At 39.0% G+C, this 19949-nt stretch overlaps 1 protein-coding gene across 14 annotated transcripts in view; it reads left to right on the top strand.

The window, feature by feature from the left end:
- Window positions 1-19949, top strand: part of PARD3 (par-3 family cell polarity regulator) — a 450998-nt gene that overhangs the window by 261412 nt on the left and 169637 nt on the right. For all 14 annotated transcript variants that reach the window (XM_057432818.1, XM_057432824.1, XM_057432817.1 and 11 more), the window contains 2 exons: window positions 9018-9206; window positions 9680-9850. In XM_057432818.1, coding sequence (XP_057288801.1) covers window positions 9018-9206; window positions 9680-9850 — 360 coding nt within the window. The remainder of the gene's footprint in view (window positions 1-9017; window positions 9207-9679; window positions 9851-19949) is intronic.

Genomic DNA, 19949 nt, shown 5'->3' with positions numbered 1-19949 from the left:
ATATTTTTAATAAAGTTGTGACATAAAAAACAGATCACTGGCCATATGAAAGAAGGAGTTAGTGAATGTGTGACATTCTGCGGGAAATTGTTTTGTTTACAGCCTTTTATCTTAGGAGGTAGTCTAATACTGAATAGCATGTTCTGGGGCATTAATGAGTAGAGCTGAGAGATTAATGCCTAGTTAATAATTAATACAACAGTTGAGTGACTGTGTATATGAATGGTCTATGAGTAGTCTGAATTTCCTGGAATGTTCAGTGATAATCCTCATAAACTTGTGTAACACTGTGTCTGGGACTGACCCTCAGGCTCATAGTTTTGACTCCATTGTCTGCAGTTTATTTACCCATGCTGCAGTGTGGCAGACTGTCCTGGGTTCAGCAGTAGCAGTCATTTTTCTCCTTCTTGGTAGCTGGTGCAGTGCTGTGTTTTGACTTTCAGCTCGGGAACAGGGCTGATAACAATGATGTTTTGGTTTGGCCAAGGACTTTGTGAGCCTCATGCTCTGCCAGGGAGGAGGGGAAGCCGGGAGGAAGCAGAGACAGGACACCTGACCCAAGCTAGCCAAAGAGGTATTCCATACCACAGCACGTCATGCCCAGGAGGTAACTGAGAGTTAGCCAGAAGGGCTGGTGGACTGCAGGGTTGGAGGAGGTATGGGTCAGAGCTTGTTCGGGCTGGGGGCGAGTTATCGGTCAGCTGGTGGTGAGGTGTTGTACTCTCTTTTCTTGTTATTTCCTTTATCATTGTTATTATTGGTGGTAGCAGTAGTGATTTGTGTTATGCCTTAGTTACTAAACTGTTCTTATCTCAACCCATGGGAGTTGCATTCTTTTCGATTCTCCTCTCCATCCCTCCGGGAGTAGGGGGAGGGCAAGAAGTGGGGGAGTGAATGAACAAGTTGCCTGACTGGGTTTAAACCACGACAGTTCTTTTTTGGTGCCCAACGTGGGGCACGAGGGGTTGAGATAACAACAGATCTGACCGGATTAATAGTCACTCGTCACAATGCTGATTTATTGGCTCTCAAGGTTGTTCCTCTTGATCTCACAGTTTCAGTATATCGTATCTTACTTCCATCCGGTATTTGCTGTATTAGTGTTTTTCAATTGTGGGGCTTGGGCTAAGGTTTTTGCCTCATTGTACTTTATGGTAAGGACTTGTAATACAATAGAATCATTGTCATTTAAACCACGACACAGACCCAGGCTGGCTCTGTGCAGCACTGCTGCTTTAGCTGTTTCCCAGACCTTGAGTTGACACTGCTTGCTGGCCAAGTGCTGGTTTCATGGAAGGCAATGTACATGTTTCTCCACTGAGGTTCCGTAACAGGGTTGCCTCAGTGCCACTGCTGCAGGGTTGGTGTGCGCATTAATATTCACTATTATTACTCTATTTCCTACATACCAGCCTTACATTATTTTGGATAATAGTTGACTGTGTGAGGCATTTACAGTTCAAATAGCAGATACAGGGTGTGAGACTGAAAGAGGCTGCCCGGTTCCTTTAGTAGGACATCGGCTATCACAGGCAATAGGTTCACATCAGGTTCTTTGAAACACTTGTCTAACTTTGTGTGAGTAGAAAGTTCACACTGTTGCTTGAAATTCTTTTTTAAACCTCTGAAAACTCATTGGTTCTGTGCAAAGCTTCTTTTACTGCACTATTGGCATTAGACTCTTGATGTTGATTCTTCCTTGTTACAAATCTAGGGAAAATAGTGAGATGAAGTAGTTTGCCATGGTTGCCTGAAAGTCTGCAGCAGAAGTAGGAGTAAGACACAGGTTAGTCCCAGTGCCCCATAGGGGCCCTACCTCACGTGGTATGTGTTTCTTACCATGGACTTCTACAAAGGTATTATTTCCCTTTTAACCTTGTTTTTCTGTCTGGCTTTCTCAGACGCTCTCTGTCTGTTTCTTTAGTCTTTCAGGTCTTGTATATCCAATAGGCCAGTGAGAGAAGTATAAAGATTTTTGTGGAGCTGTGCCAGTAGTGTGTTGGGCATTGAAGTTTTCCTTAAACAAGGGATAGTGCAGGGAGCTATAGCTTTATAGGCTTCTTTGGCAGAGCAGACACCTGCTGTGTATCTAATCCCTTGGTTTTCACATCTCTAGGATGTAAAGAAATGGGGTTAGCATTACAATTGCATATTTCTTTCAGAACATACAGTCGGAGCACAGAGTTTGAGTAGGAACAACAGTTTGGAACAGGGTATGTTGGCCTGAATAAAGTACAGTCATTATGGTGACGGCAAGAAACTAGTTCCTGTGTAAAGTTCTGAGATGCATAACCGACAAAATATTCTTAGTGGTCTGATCAGTTGATTTGAAATGTAGAATCTCAACTTCTTAAAACAGATCAGAGTGCTAGCATTAGAAAGTATAATGTTAGCATAGACAAGCAATGGTCTTCTTATAAATAACAGCCATGTGGATGTACTTAAATATGGGCTTTTGCAAAGCTTTGATTTTCATACTAAATGAAAATCACATGGTAGAATTTTTGTGCTTTGGAAAACATTTAATTTTTTCCTAAACCATTTTTTAATCCACCAAAACAGTAAACTGAAGACATTTTTGAATGTAGAACATGCTTTTTGATATTAAATTAAATCTTTAAAATGGTCATAACTGGAAATATAACGATCCTGTTTTGTGGTATTTTCATGAGCTAGCATTTCTGTGTATAAATACATACCAAATTTAATCCACATATAAGATGCAAAAAATATTTCCTTGATGGGATTAAGATTAAAGCAGACCACATTTCCCATAAAAGTCTCAGAATTCAGATGTAGTTTCTGATATTTAGCAGCTGTTATTTGATTTGAATGAGTGCAGTCTTTGCCAGATGTGACATATTAACTTAGCTAATATGAATAATGAGTCTCAGTGTATACGTGCAAATAAGATTCATTATTATTTATCTAACATATGGGAGATATTAAAATATTTAACCTAGGAAGACTTAGGAAAAGGCAGCAATCATAAGAATTTTAGTTGGTTAGTTGGCTTAAGCCCTATATCATTTCATAACTAGGTAAGTAGACAATTTAGGCCCTTATAATCTGTGATACAACATACGGTTGATTTAAACAACAACAAAAAAGGAGATAAAAAAACATATTGAATTTCAGGAGTAAATTGGGTCGGAGTGTGCATGTCACTGTTGGATCAATAGACAGGCTTTTCTCTGCTGGAGGTCCAGTTTTAAATCTGGTTGAGCTGCTGTAGTTGTATTTATCTTTAATGCCTACCCATAGCAGGATGCATCAGCTCTCAGTTATTCTTCCTGAGTAGAGACCTCAACTGAAGTTAGAGAGGCCACCTACACTGCTCTGTTTTCTGTACCTCCAGCAATAATACATCTACATTTTTATAATTACTAAATGTCACCCCCCACGAAACAGTTGTTGACCAAGGAAGCTGTTTTGGTTCCTTAGAGCTGTTTGATTTACATGTCCGACGTTTGTGTATGTGATGGCATATGATGAAAGTGAGTCATCATCTTTTTGTGTATCTCAGTTTCGAAGGTGGTCTGCTATGACAGCAATGTCAACCCACCTAACTTGAAGGAGAAAGCAGCTTGAGTCATCTCTGACGTCAAGAGTGTCTTTCTGCAGTAGCTAAGTGAAATCTCCTCTTGCACATATCATGTGTGTTTTAAAATAAGATTACTGTTTTGTCATAATAATACCAAGACAAATTTTATTGGCTCCCCAATATATAGGAGTTATGATTTCTTAGTATCATGGGTACCTGGTGAGAAAGAAGAAAATAGTGAATGCTGTGTTAAAATCTTCTAAAGAATGAAAGCATCATGGAAAAGGCTGTGATGTTAGGTTGGAATCCCCCATTACTGGAACCAAATGACTAAAGAAATTTTGCAGTTTCCAGCCCTTTTACAGCCTATGCTTCCTAGAGCTGGTGAGCTCTTAAGTCCCTTGGACTTCAAGCTCATCTTTCAAGAACTTGAGATTTTAGATGTGGAGAAATTCAAAAGAGAGGACACATTGTGAGGCAAAAGGTTGATAGCTTAGCAAAATAATAAACGATGGCTAACATGCTTAAGGCTGTGATGTTGAAAGGCTGGACACAACAGGATTTGGGTCAGGTAAAGTGAATAGTGTAGATGGGGTCATTGGAGACAGGGTTTGTTTTATAGCTATATGATTTGTCACATGATTTTCACTGTGTTCTGTAGGTGGGTGTGTTTGTATAAGTGCAGGCATATACTAGTGCAAAAGAGCTCTATAAATGTTTTCATGTAGATGTTTTCATATACATAGCTTAGAAGTATAGGTTACCCTTTAAAAGGGGGGGTACAGAGCTTTATCAGTTGTTCCTGTGAAAGGAAGCAGAAGTGCATTGGACTTTTGCTGAAAGTCCCATGGTTAACTTCTTTTCTCTCTACATAATCACAAAGTAACTAGTAGACAAGTTTCAGTGACTTAATAGCTTCTGAGAAGACAGCATGTCTAAGCTTGCAAGAGAATGAACTTCACTTGAGAGAATGCAGCCAGATTTGTAGCTGCAGCAAGCCACTTGGGGAACTTGTCCCCGCTTGATTGAAAATTGCTTCCTCCATGAAGTGGGTGGAGATTTTTCTTCGCTGTTAGGTTTCTTTCTTCACCCATCTCAGGCTGCTTACTCACCAGCAGAAGCCTAATGCGATTTTATAAAGGGAAGAAGTCCCAGGCAAGAAATTTCTTCATACTGTTTAAATCATAGAAGGATTAAGGAAGAGATGCTGTTATTAATATGATGAGATAAATTTATTGCACTCTCAGCATCATGGGCCATTTTAACATTGTTTATAAAATTAAATTAGGTTTTATGGTTTGATCAGAAACCAATGTTATGTAGAAGAGAAAAATAATTTCCTTCCTGTTTATCTTATGGCTTTTTAAAATCTGTTTATGTATCGAAGTATTGCCATAAGTTTACTCTAGTCAGGAAGTTTAAATTTACAATATATTTATGTTGTACTTAAAAGTGAAAAACTTATCTCAAATTTCACTTAGCATAAATTAATGCTAAATATAAATTTGAAGCAAAAAAAGTCACCTACATAATTTATCACCAATTGAATTTTTATTACAAATTACATACTTGGGCAGCTTCATTCATCCAGCCAAAATCATTTCAGATGACCTTTTCCTCAGCAGACTCTGTCTGAACAGAATATTGTTCTGCTGTTAATTGTTTTGGACATAGTGTATGAAAAATCTTAAGGGAGCTGAATTTTGTTGTTCAGGGCTCACCGTACATAATTTTACTTGCATGTTTACTGCTGGCCTGTCAAAGTATATGAAGGAATAAATTTCTCCCACAGATCAACTAATCATGAAAACAGTGTTGAGGTGCTTGATTGACATAGTGAAGCTGTTAATTTAGAGTGTATCAAGATCAAATGGAAGTTATTGCAATTAGGATGTGATTGTGTTCTCGGTTGAAATTTTGAAATGCTGCATTTTAGATTTTTGTGCATTTTTATGCTCTCAAGGATGCATTGGGGAATTTCCGTGATTTGTTACATTTAGACATTTAGTGTTCAACATAATTTCAGTGCAAATTTTGCTTTTTCATAATAGCTGATATTTAATTATTTGGGGAGAGTCACTGTACATGTAACACTACTGTAAAGGGCTTCGGGGAACAAAGGATTCAGCCAGACTGTGGTTTTATTGGGGCTTTATTTGTTTGGTTGGTTTAGTTTTTACAACTTTGGTTCAAAATATTATGGTATCGGGCTAAAATCTTCCTGCTTATTTCTCTGAGAATGGCTCCTTTATGACATGCTTAGAGGTTCCTGATCACTATATAGTTCTGTTGCAAGGTTTGTATGTATGAAGTTGTATTCAGTATAAAGCAAGACCTTCTTTGGTACCATGGTGTGGCACAAATTTTGGAGTTGGTACTTTCATATCCATAGCCATTGAATCTTAATGGTTCAGTTATACCCGAAAGCCACATTTTTCTCCCATTATTATAAAAAATGTGGGATATCAAAAGTAATTATTCGTTCTCTCTCTTTCTCTTTTAAAAATCTACATGCAAGCATATGGTACTGAGAAATGACACAGGTACTAGATAAAGATCAAAAGGCTTCTCATGTCCCTAAAATTGCAGACACAGGTATGGTGGTGAAACAATTTGGGCTAGTTAAAAGAAGCTGTGGATACCCAGTGAAGTCCCTAAAGCAATTTTGCCTTAGCCCAGTAACGGTGATTTTTTTCTTTGAATGAGTTGAGCATTTTTCTCATGGCTTCAGTACTTCTGTTCCAGTGCTGAAGCTGCCGTTTCTCATTTTTTCATGAGCATGGTCTACTCACTCTTGTGCAGTTGCAAAGGATTATTTTGCTCCAGGTTTAGGCCTTAAGTTTCACCTGCACACTCAGGTGTCTGTAGCTTGCTTTTAGCTTATTTCATTATTCAAGATTGTAGAAAACAAGAGAGCAGAAGCCTTACATTAGGAATAGTGTTGAGCTGGTAATGCAGCTCTTTGGTCTCGCTGAAGAGAAGCAGTGTAGAGGCCATTAACCAAGTCCTTAGGGATGCTTACAGAGACACTCTCTCCAACTGACCCTTATAGAAGGCATATAGAAGGCATATAGAAGTACACCCAATGGGGGCAGGATGTGCAGGAAGCAGTTTGGTTCTCTGCCCTGGAGAGGAGATTGCTAGGCTGAAGTACCAGCAGGGTTTTTATGAAGATAAGAAAATTCTGAGGGTAGGGAGGGTTGGTTGATTATATATTTATGGTAAGACTAGTAAAGAAAAATCTAATCTTACGTGCTTCATTGGTTTACCCATACATCCTACCTTGACTGTATTTCCCTTTTGGCTCGCAAGCTTTTATTCCTACTGTAATTTATTAAGGAATATGAAAGTGATCGGTATTGTGGAAACAAAAAGATAACATACATCTGTGTCAGACTGGTTTATTGACAGACTGCCATCTGACAAAAGATGCATTCAAATGTATGCTGTAACTAGTGCATCTGTGACCCAAGCAGGAAAATTAGGGTTGTAATTTTCCCCAAATTTGGGAACTATTTTTTAGATCCAGTATTCTTCCCACAGAGCGCATCTTTCCTTTCCTGAAAGCTAGCAAAGATAATGCTGTTTTGCATAGCTAAGAGATGTATTTGGATAATGGGATTCATAAGTGAGCCAACCAAGCTATAGCACTTAGATAAGGGGGTTTTATTATTTTAAGTTGATGAAGCATTATGCTTTGTTAAAAGGTGGTTAGAGATGAGCAAATAGTGTATAGTGCAAGGGAAAGGGCTGATGAACACATTAAGGTTCATGCTTTTAACCATGTGGGAAAAGATGGAGCTCCTGTTTTTCTTCTCTCAGCTGTTCCAGTTCTCTCAGCATCTGACTGCCTTCCCATGTGACATTTTCACATTGCATTTCTAGGTCAATGATGATACAACTAGGATGCTTGTGCCCAAACTGATCATCTCAGTCTGCTGTACTCCACATAGCTTTCAGATCCATCTTTGTCATAGTCTGTGTTTGGATATCAAAAGAGCTTTGCTTTTCCTCAGGTCTTCAGAAATAGGGACAGCTCAACAGGCACACATTAACTTCTCATATGTCTTGTCCTGCTCAAAGTATCTGGGAGTAGGAGAAAAATAGGAGCAAGCTGTGCAAGTAGATGAGAATGACATGGGAAATGTTGGTATAAAATCAGTGTCAGTAAGGGAGGTGACGTATTTGCTGGGATTATGAAAAAATTGGCCAGATTAATTCTTCCAGAGAAGAACTGTCAGCTGTTGGACATTAGTGTGCACCTTCTGCTGGACATTCTCTTACTCTTTCTCCTTCATGTGGGTGAGAAAGAAAGAGCACAGTTTCCTTCTGCAGCACATAAGCATCATTCTGGAGGCCAGACCCTGGGCCCACTGCAGAGAACTGCCTTTCAGAGCATGCCTTTTCTCTTTGATTGAGGAAAGTTATAATCAAAAGTTATTATAACCACTTTGTTATAACTGAAAGATAGTCAGGGACAAGTGGGTAGTGTCTACTGCAAGGGACAAGGCTGGTGAACAGCCCATTCGTCCTTTTGGGAGCAGCCTCTTGTGCTTGGGGCCTGATCATTTTCTTTCCTGGGTGCTGTGCCCATGCCTGCTGCCCCCAGAAGTGCCACTGCTTTGTGGGGACACCACAAGGCCCCCGCTCCTGGACCACTGCCACTGTGAACTTGGCAGAAGGTGAAATGAGAGGCCGATCACTTTGAATGGCTCTTGTGTGCATGAAAGGGTGTTTCTGAGCAGCTACTTGCTAGGGATTCTGGCAAGCCTGGACTATAATTCCAGGTGTTCAAACCCCACGATTGTCCCAGCCAGGCTAAAGCTGGGTGTGGAGGATAGTGAAGAACCAAAGATGTGGGTAAGGTGATAAAGGTGAAAGGCAGAGCCAGGAAGGACAAGAAAATTGGAAGAGCTGGATCTGATGTTAAGCCTGGCAACAGCAGAGAGATGTGCTGTTGCAGATCTCGGATGTGTAATTTTCTGTGTTTCCTAACACAGCTAGTTTTAAATGAAATGAGATGAATGTGTAATTTTTTAATTTAATTTTCTTGCACAGTTTCTCCCAATGACTGCAAAGCTACCATAGATGATGATGGTATTTTAAAAATTCTGTAGCTTTGCAAATCAGAAAATATTTCTGATACAGCTCTCTTTTCGCTCATGAAATAGCAGCTTCTGTGAGTTGGTATTAAAAGCACATTCAGTAATGACATACGATTCAATTATTTTACTAGACAGAGAAGCACTTAGACACAAATGTAAGGTATGTCTGAATCTATGCATCAGGTGGAGGTGATTGAAAATACACTATCTGTACATATTTCTTCAAGTAATTACTGTGGAAAATATTGTGGCATTGTAGTTAAAAGTGGGGGGAGGTGGTGGTGGAGTTTAATGCTAATAGCTGTAGAGGGAAGAGAATTCCCAAAGAGAAATGCTGTTCTATAATCCCATGCTAATCTTCCTGACAGAAAGCAGAAGAAGAGGAGCTTGTCCTCACACCTGATGGCACCAGGGAATTCCTGACATTTGAAGTTCCACTGAATGACTCTGGGTCTGCTGGGCTTGGTGTGAGTGTCAAAGGTAACCGGTCAAAGGAAAACCATGCCGATTTAGGAATCTTCGTCAAGTCCATTATTAACGGTGGAGCAGCATCCAAGGTAAGAGGGAACATCTGCATACTTTGGTCTTCCTCAGTTTTCGATAACAAGGCTGTTTTGAAAATAACCACAGATTTAAGAAGAGTGAGATTGCTCTATAACTGGCTTTTTCCAATTACACCATCAGAGGTGACATTTAGATTTGCACTCGGATTCACATGATTGCGGGTCCCAGGATTTAAACAGCCCTTACAGATTCTCGGGAAGGATACAAGCTGTCTTTGGTACAGTTCAATTAGTATGCTATTTGTGCAAACAGGTTATGATAATAGCTTGCAGTACAAATCTATAACTGGAATAGACATTTCCTACAGAGGCTGCAATGGAAGCTATTATACCAGTGTTCATTTGGCCATGAACTATTAGAACTAAGCATATTTGATTATTTCGCTTTTGTTTTTTTCCTCTCTCCAGCAGACTAAACTACTTTTGTCTGTGTTTTATGTAACTAGCTATAACCTTTTCTTTTCCAGGATGGCAGGCTTCGAGTGAATGATCAACTAATAGCAGTAAATGGAGAATCACTATTGGGCAAAACAAATCAAGATGCTATGGAAACCTTAAGGAGGTCCATGTCCACTGAAGGAAACAAACGGGGAATGATTCAACTTATTGTGGCAAGGCGAATAAGTAAATGCAATGAGGTAATGCGCTTTTGATATCGGGACTGGATATTTTCACTTCTAAGATTCTGTGTTATAGGATATGTCATGTTTCTTCTGAGACCTGAAAAATATTTAAGAAGCTAAAGAAAGAATTACAAAATGATCTTGAGTTTCAATGTTAGACATGCTAACCTTATTACTGATCAATAAAGTTTTTCCTTTGAATATTTTCATCAATGAATAACAGGAAACACTGAAGAAAACTATATTGATTTTGTAACTAGATCCCACTGTTTACGAAATTTTTGTTCTTTGGATTTTTTTTCATGTAGGTCTGTTGAATCATTTATAGACTTAGTGTTAACTGACTTGCTTCTTTGTCACTTTCAGTTTGTTTAATTAAGAGTGTAGAGTATTGTATTTTATCTAAAAAATTGAAAGCTCCATGTGAAGATTCTGCAAAACGTGATGCAAATAGTTCTGTTATTTCTGATTTTAAATTTGTTGTGTCTTGGCCTTTGTTCCAGGGAAGTATGAAATACTGAATTCAGGGTGAAGTGGTGATTCTTTGTCTGTTATTTTTGCAACTTTTGTCTCTTCCACTGCAATGTTAATGTGTTGATGTTTTGAAATATATTCATGATTTCTAATAGTTTACCTTCTAGATTAATGGACATAATGCTATATGGTAGGAATATGTAGATGTAGACATATGATGCCGAAAAGGACTGCAGATGTTGTGGAGGACTGAATTAGACTTCAAAATGATTTTGACAAATTAGAGAAATGCATTGAGTTAAATAGGCTGCAGTTGAATGGTGAGTCAGAGAAGCATCTGTTCTTAGGACATCTAAGTCATTCTTTCATTCTTGTTAACAATGGTAAGGTCTTACCAGGAACGTTATTTCTTGATGATCATGCTTCAAAAATAATGTGCACAAATTGTTTTAGTACTGCAGATCCTGCCTGGGGGAAATGGGATGGTTTATTTTTTAATGTATAAAATCAATCTTTAAAAAATTACAGTCCATAGTGTATTATAAAATCATGTTTGAAAAAGACACTAGCCTCTCTGAAAGTATTAAGCTTCTCTTGATTAACTGCTTATACGCAGCTTTAATGTACATGCATACGTTTGTATATGCACATTGCTAGAAAAGCAGCTTGGATGTACACAGCTTCTCACTTGGTGTTGAAGGAATTCTGATCTTTTTATATTTGGTGATGTCCTACCCCTAATTCTGAATCTGGACTCCAGACCATCCTTTGATCCTAATTCCTACCCATTTTCAGATGCATTTTATGTTACCACATAAAAAGGGTGAAATATTTTAAACTCTTTCTGTGTTTACTAGAATTATTTTTTTCAAAAAGGGTGTAGATTTTCACTCTTAGTGAAATTCTTCTAGATCGTATGTATCAAGACAGTGTTTGTAAATATGATGCAGGAAATCCAGCAATGTGAACCAAAGACATCACTCCTCAAATCCAGTAGAGTTTTTACTCACTCAAGTTAAAAATAGTTTGGTACCCTACATCTGCTTGACATTTAGCATGATTTATTCTGCAGAAATCAGGTGCCAAAACTGGAACAGCTCAGTCTACAGTATATGCACTCCAAGATGAAGGAGCTGATGTTAGAACCATATTTATATGGGCTGAAATGGATCTGTACAGTGTCAAGATAGGGAGCTCTGTCTGTCTGGGCTTACATTACAGTTTTTGTGCATTTTCCCAACTCCTTAGTAAGCTGGTGAGATGAGCCATAGTGATTCAGGAAAGTGGTGATATGGTGTAGTGATCATCAAAATAGTCTGAAAGACTGAAAGTCTGCAATGCCCAGACTTCAATGAAATAAAAATCAAAGAATATTTTTTGTCTTGGTATTTTGCATTGTTCAAGAATTGAACAGATTTAGACATTATTAATTTGATATAATACTGAGAAACTATGATAATACTATTTATGTATCTTGCATGAAAGCCATATATGTGAGTATGGTATTAGCCTATAAATAATGGACATGTTGATTGAGACCCAGCTGAGATCATCATTGTGCAGCTGAGCCTTGCATTCACTTCCCATGGAACACCAAATATTGGCCATGTCTACAAGCCTTAGCTATATTAATTCAGCAACGTAGATTACTTAGACACATATTGGTACACAAGTTTTCCCCTTAGAATGTTCCTTTAACTGCCACCAGCAAAGATTTTTAGTGTTAGAACAAAAAGTAAACGGCATCTGACTGGTAGTAAATTCACAGGCTTGTAGATTAGAAGTAAAAGCATCAGATGGGCAGACCCAATCTTGATAAATCACACATTTTACCAGCACAGAATCACAGAATCCTTTATGCTGGAAAAGACCTTTAAGATCATCAAGTCCAACCATTAACCTTACACTGCCAAGTCCACCACTAAACCATGCCCCTAAGCACCGTATCTACACCTCTTAAAAACCTTCAGGGATGGTGATTCCACCACTGCCCTGAGCAGCCTGTTCCAATGCTTGACAGGCCATTCAGTGATTTTTTTTTTCCTTAATACCAGTCTAAACCTCCCCTGGCACAACTTGAGACCATTTGCTGTCATCCTATTGCTTGTTACTTGGAGAGGAGAACAACCACCCACCTCACTGCAAATTCTTTAGAAGGAGTTGTAAAAAGCCTCTTTTTCTCCAGACTAAACAACCCCAGTCCCTCAGAAATGGGGTTTAGTGGTTTTTATTAAAGACAAAAATAAATGTTTACCTTTTGAGAAAGTATTTCCCTGGTGTTTTCTATGTTCCTCTTTCTCATTTGGTTCTCCAAAGGAGTCATTATAAAATAACAGTAGCAAAAAAAAAGTTCCTCTTCAGCTGATTTATTTCCTGTGTGGATTCAGCATGGTATGTGCCCACTTTATGGACAAAAATACAGCTTGCACTCTTGTTAGTCTTGCAGAGCCACAGTTAGGTGGAACGAGCTCAATTATATTCCCTTTTGTGCATTGCACATTGCAGTGTTCATTCTGCTCCATCCCAGCAGTGTGGTCATCCTGCACCATGGAGCGAGGTCAGGACTCTGGGCCCTGGGATTCCCCACTGTGCCATGGAGCAGCCTCAAGTGTTTCAGGAGGGGAATCCATACAAAGGATGATAATGCCAATGCAAAAAAGATTGCTCGATGTATGATAAAAACATGTACTATCTGTCTGTTAGAAAAACAACAGCAAAACAACCCAACCTTTTTTTCCTCCTGGCTTCAAGTCCACTAATTGTTTTGCATTTGCAAAATCAAACTGAGCTCTTTTGTGATAGATAGGCAATGGAGTCTGCTTCTTTTCTTCAGTAACACTAAGTTTGAATGGGATTTTAAGAAAGTAGTATGAACACATTTCCTCCAGTTTTAAGACCCATTTTCATAATCAGCCCTAAGAATTGCAGGGGGAACTCATTTGACAGCATGATTCCGCGGAGTGCCATTCCAGAAGAGGGATGGCTCAACCCCTGCTTTCTTGGGTTTAAAGGGGCAGGGACAGTTGCCTCCCGTCTGCTGCAGAGGAGCTTTCACTTTGTCAGAAAGCTTTCTTAGGCTTCAGAAGGCAAAAGTCATACTTAACATGAACATGAAACTTCCAGAACTTTGTGAAATGACTTCTGATACTCCTTTTTTATGCCAGCATTAATCTGACACAGCTTCAGCAGTTTTCGTGTTGTATAGAGTAAGCCCCCAAGGCAATTATAGTAAGAATTAAAGTGTACATAAACATCTTAAAAGTATTATCTTGTCTTCAGAGAGGTAGTGAGGAGATCATCATCAGTGCTTATGTAACTGTAATGTCAAAAGAAACCACAGACTTCCCAGAAGGTAAAAAGTATTTTTATGCTGTTGTGGTTTTACTGAACTGAAGAGTTTCCTGCAGAACGAATTTTCATTGACTCGCCAAGAGACAGAGTATAATCAGTCCAGGTTTTTCAAGTGAATTATCTTATAGTAAATATTGATATAAGCATGGGGTGAGTGGCAGTTATGAATGAACTCCAAGCCAAAACTGTGTATCTGTTTGCATTACATCTATACAATAGTGCAGTAATATAGTTCATTCTGTAAGCAGCACTACTACAAACTTTGCAAAGATTTGTTTAATATCTGAGCCATACCAGAGAGTGAATAGATACTATTAGTGTTAGAAAATTTAGTTTGTGATTTGGATATATCTCAGGTACCCTCTACCCCCTTTCCAAAAAATGTTAAATACGCTGTTCTAATCTATGTTTTACAACTTTCAGCCTTTCCCAACTCATCAAATTTCCTATATATGCATAGAAGGACTTTAAGGTACAATTCCAAAGTTGTGCAGACAGTGGCAAAAATGGGGACAATAACAATAGTATTGACTTGATATTCATACATGGCCAGTATTTAACACCTCAGTTTTCAGAAGATGTGGCCATCAGCTTTTTAGATCTTTAATTCAGGGTTGGCATTTTTCTTTAAATTCTTTTCTTTAAATTAAGGAGAAACACTGGCACTCCTTGCACCATGTTCTGTTAATTAGTGATATTATTATGATTAGGCTGTATGGGCAAACAGCTGCTGGCTGTATTGCCATAGTGCATAAACAGCGCTTAGGCACAACTGTGAGGCAGATCCGTGCACCTGGCGGCACTATGTGCTGATTCAAGAAAATAAAGGTAATTGTTACTTTTGGAATTCTGCTCTTTTCAGTCCTGCAACCTGGACAGCTTAGAGGCACAGATTGCTCATCTGCACTCTGTTCATGCCACATGCAGGCAGCGCTTGTCTGTCATTAAGAAAGCAAGCATCGCCATTTTCCTTCAAAATGAGAGATTTCAAGGGTTTTTCTTGTCTATCTGCCTTTTTGGACAGAATTAATGTCTTGTCAAACCTGCCTGAAATGAAGATTTGTAAATGATTTGCAGATCCCCAAATTTCTTTCTGCATGCCTGTTCATCTTGCTTCAGTTGCTGAGTTGAAAATGGAATAAACCAGGAATCAGAGAAACAGTCATGAATCCAGACCATATAAGGAGTTCATCAAGTGTATAAATAAATTGACTGGTAGACAGATCTGTGAGAGAGACTGCAGATGGGTGGAAGTATAAAACGTTCAGCAGCGTTTTTCCATACATGCATTACTTAGTTACCTACATTGAAATGAATGACAAGTTTGATTTTTTTCTTTTCTCACTAGATTAGTTTTTGTGGTGACCTTCTAGAGTTCATTTAACAATGAAAAAGGCTTTAGCATCTTCTCCAAACCCAGTGATTTCACTCTTCACTCCCTTCTCCAAGTCATTGATAAAGCTGCTCATCAGCCTAAGATGTTCCCAGCTCTCTCCCTGGGGGTACCTGCAAGTGGTTCTTCTCCATCCTGAAGACTAATTTTTGTGTCCAATCCTTTAGCCAGATTTCAACCCAGAAACTTAGTCCAGTCCCATGAAAACTTACTTTGTTAAATGCCTTTGAAGCCTTGGTAGAGGCTTTTTGTAAATGCAAGTACATCATGTCAGTTTCATTGCCTGAGAGCTCAGAAAGCTCAGTGGCACCTTAGTGCACACCAGCATCCCAGTGGGGCAGGATTAAATTCTTCCCTCTTCCTCTCAATTTCTGGGGCCATATTGATATTATTATTCTTTCTTAATAGTGGCACATTTTACTTGAACTTCTAATACAGGACCTGTTAATGGTTGTCTTTTATGCCTCTTGTGCTATTTTTGCTTCATGATTTTTGGTGTCCTTAGGTAAATCTCTAATAGTAAACATTCCAAGATATTAAAAAAGTTAGTTGTTGGGAAAGTATGTACATGGTTTTCTATTTTGTAGTGGTTTGTGTCTTCTGTTTTGCCCTTTTTCCTGTCCCTGCTTGCTTTGACTTATTTTTTTCTCTTTTATCTGTTTTCTATCCTTGGTATCAACTTGCAAAGCTCCATCTTGGCCCAGGTTCCTCCCCATAGCACATAACCTACCATCTAACTGCAATTTGCAAAGCTGTGTGGGTTCCCTCCTACCATACTGAAAGCATTTTTTGTCTTCTGCTTGTCTTTTGACATTTTCAGAAAAATGCTGTATTTCTTAGAAACTGCACTAATTTTTCATTTATTAGCGCATGATTGTACGTGTAAGTCAAACCTGACCCTTTTACTGGCTGTTTACCTGCAGTTTTACATCTTGCAAAGTCTGGCCCTAAAACAGGATCCCAACTTTGCTGGTAATAAAGAAAAATCATATTTAGCATTGGTAGTAGTAGTATAAAAGTATCTCTATTGAAAACAGGAAGCTGAAGCATTTTGGCCATTTTGGCCACAGTGCACAGAAAAGAAAGGAAAAAGAGAGCCTGGAGAATCATTCCGTGTGACAGAAAAAGCTTTGGTACCCTGAAAGCAGTGTGATATATGGCAAATTTGTATGCTGGCTGCTTTAAAATCCATAATGCTTGCATGCCAGTGTTTGGATAATTTACTTTCTGAAAGAAGAAGAATGGTGTCTGATTATCGTTTTGTTTGTTTTGTTGTTTGTTGTTTTTTTTTTGGGGGGGGGTGTTGTTTTTTAAAAAAAGCTTGTTTATGCTTTGAATATTTTGGCAATGTTCTTGTGCATAAACTTTTTTCCTGTTTATGTGCATAACTTCAGATAGGATGGATGGTGGTGTTTAAGTAAAAAGGACCACATAAGTTGTCCTTTTATCATCTAGATAAGCAGCAGCTGGGCTAGCTAAGTACACACAGTGCTTTAGCAGGCAGCTGGTTCTTATCGGAATGACAAAGGGCCAGGGTAGAGACCTTTTTGATTGGGGAAAAAAAATAAATTTTGTTTCTATTTTTATTTTAAGAGAATGGGGAGAAATGGAGCTACAGGCAGTCTGTAAGATGTGAGGCTTTATTGCATTTTTATGAATATGATCATTTATTACAGATCAGCGCTAGCACCCAGAGAGGGAAGTCTTTCTTTTCAGCCTGGAGAGGAGAAGCCTCAGGGGGATCTTACCAGTGTCTATAAATACCTGATGGGGGAGAATAAGAAGACTGATCCAGACTCTACTCAGGGCTGCCCAGTGCCAGGAGAAGCAACCAGCACAAACTGAAATGCAAGAAATTTCTTTAAATGTAGTAAGAAAACTTTTGAAAGTGTGGTCAACCACTTGCAACAGGTTGCTCAGAGAGGTTGTGGAATCTCTGTCCTTGGAGGGATTCAAAATCCAACTGGACAAGACACAACCTGCTCTTGCTGACCTGGCTTTGAGCAAGAGGTTGAACTAGATAATCTCCAGTGGTTCCATCCAACCTCAGCCAGTCCATGTCTCCAAATTGCCAAACGAAGAAGTGATACTGCTAGGGGCAGCTATTGATAGGAAGTATAGGGGCCAGTTGCTTCCTAGCTTGCTTTTCTTGCCAAGCCTTTAATAAAGGTTAGGAATTTGTACATCTTTGTATTACTGTTTATCAGTTAATCAAATTAAATTATACCAGATAGCATTGATACTGGCTAAGGGAGGAACTGGAATATGTAATTCAAGCTCTTTATTAGAAGCACATCAGGAAGAAGTCTTTATTTGAACTGCAGCCTTGTTTTGGACTGTCGATCTCTGTCTTGCTCACAGCATGGTTTCCAAATTCCATGTATTTTTCTTACACAAATTTTCTGTTAACAATGTAAGGAAGAGACTTTTTTCCCCTTGTGAAAGTCAGTTGTGTAATTCCTGTCTAATTTTTGCTATTTTATAAAAGGCATTGTATCTTTTGGAAAATATTTGTGTAGTTGGCTGTCGATGCCTTTGTTTAAATCCAGCTTTTGAGATGCTAATTAGAAATGGAAAAAGTTTTCCCCATGAAAATTATAAAATACATGATTCACTTTACAAAACATGGCCATCTAAACACAGCGCTCCTGCTGTTTCTCTTATTTACCGTGTACTTTACTGCATTACCAGGAGTGAATTTCTTTGTATTTCTCTGATTCAGAGATTTCTTCTTGTCAGTGTCTTTCTGGAAATCTCTTGAGATGTTCCTACAAATGAGTTTGAATGTTGATGGGTTGTCACATGAAGGAGGACTCCGTGATATGGCTCACTAAAAGCTGGACACTTGTTACATAAAGTCATCAATATAGCACTGGGAGAATAAATCCCAAAGCACTTTGATTTTTTCACACCTTATTTAAAGTCAGTGAAATAAAGGTTAGTTCATCATTTAATGCCTTTATCATGCAAGTTTAAGTCCTCAAGCAGTCTAATGTTGCTGTGCTGTTTTTTTCTTGGTCTTTCAGAATTTAACATTTATATTCTTTTTGAGTTTGCGTTAGATTCCTTTATGACAGAGGCTACAAATATTGTTTAATTTACTTTTTGGTAAATCTGTCATTTGTAATCTGCAATTTAAAAAAACTAATAAAACAAATCCTCATTTCACAATTTAAACCTTATTGAGTCTGATTCACTTGCACTGCAAATTTATTATTCTCCTGCAGCTTGACGTGACTCCAATTGTAATTGTGTTGACCCTCTGACGTAGTAAATCTCCCCAGTGCTTATCAAACTGGGAGAGATAAGTCTACAATTTGGAACTTCATTAAATATCTCATTTACATTAATCAGATGATGTCTTTGAACAGAAATAAGAATTTTTGCAGACTCTGTGACCTCCCAGTCATGGTCTCCTTGACTTTGCAATGCAGTGTTTCGCAAACCTCCACCCCTCTATGTACCAGGCGTCGGGCCAGGACCCCAGTGTCAGAAGTCAGCAGACCATTGGGCTGACTTCAAAGCCTCTGCTGTGGAGACTGTAGCTGAGTGCTTTGTAGCCTTTGAAACAGATTTTTAAAAATCTTTCATAGCATATATTTTTAGTCATCTGGCGGTTATGGGTAGAGTGATTAATAATGGGCAGCTGTTTCAAGAACTAAAAACAACCAACAAACACTCCGCTTGTTATTGTAATTCCTGAAACTATGAACTGCTTGGAATAAGTGTGGCTTCGGAAAGTTTGCAGCATGCTCAGTATCTTGCAATATCTGGTCCCTGCTGCATTTCAGTACATTTAAATGTATGCTGTGGGATTTGTGTAAGGGCATTGTTCTTGAGATTTAACTATGCACTTCAATATGAAGAGGCTTGTTGGCAACAACAGCTAACACTTTGATGTGTGAGTTTGTATGATTACCCTGCAAAGCACGTGTATTTTTTAATATTTGTTTATCTATTTTAATAGGGCTAGATTCAGTTCCCTCTGCTTAAGTGATTTGGTTTAAAGATCTTGGTGAAACCCCTTTGGTAACATACATTACCAAATAGCCAGCAGTGCTAGAGCTCAGGTGAACCAAGAGCTGTAGGGGCAGGAGAGCTGGATGGCGTGAGGGCTGGGTGATGTCGTGGGGAGTCTGGTATCTGTCTGCAGTGAGGGACTGGTGGCTGACAAATTGGGTATCCAGCCTGACCAGTGAATGCATAGGCGCTCATTCCCCCCTCTCACAGGGGCTGTGTTGACAGCAGCAGCAGTGCTGCCCTCAGCTAATGTGGTGGCTAAACCCAGCTAGACGATATCAAAGCGCTTGCTTTCTTTGCCTCATATGGATGGTGCTCTCCACTGAGCTCTGATTCTCTGGGACTCATTAAGGAAAACTCAACTTTTTCCTCTCTTTTTTAAAAAAAATCTGAGAGGCATACGCAGGAAAACAAGGGATGACCAGCTTCTAGAAAAAAAGCTGAGCTGGGACATCACTCAGGAGAGCCTTCTCTTGAATAGCAGCTTTGGTGGGGCGGCAGCATACACGTAGTCTTTTTTCCTGTGCATGTGGCCAAGCAGCCTATTTGTCCATCACTTCTTCCACCACCTTCTTCATCCATCTTGTGATGCCACAGGGATATCTGGCTGGAGAGATGGTGGGCAGGAACATGACATGTCCAGGGGCTGAGGTCTGAAAGGGCAGTTCTGATTTTTGTGGCTCTGCCTGGATGCTGCAGGAGTGCCAAAACTGTAACTGTATGAAGCATACAAGGTCTCTGTACCCTGCACCCAGGAAAGGCAAAGCAAAGAACTCATCATAAGTAGGAAAAAATAAAAATAAAATAAAATAAAATACTCTATGAAGTTTGACTTCTTTTCTTTTTTTGTTTTTTTCTTTCCCTTCAAAGTGAGTG

The sequence above is a fragment of the Pezoporus wallicus genome, unplaced genomic scaffold, assembly GCF_028554395.1.
Source record: "Pezoporus wallicus isolate ANWC-B61680 ecotype Strahan unplaced genomic scaffold, APGP_CSIRO_Pwel_v1 scaffold_2584, whole genome shotgun sequence".
Lineage (NCBI taxonomy): Eukaryota > Metazoa > Chordata > Aves > Psittaciformes > Psittacidae > Pezoporus > Pezoporus wallicus.
This window is presented reverse-complemented; position numbering and strand designations above follow the sequence as displayed.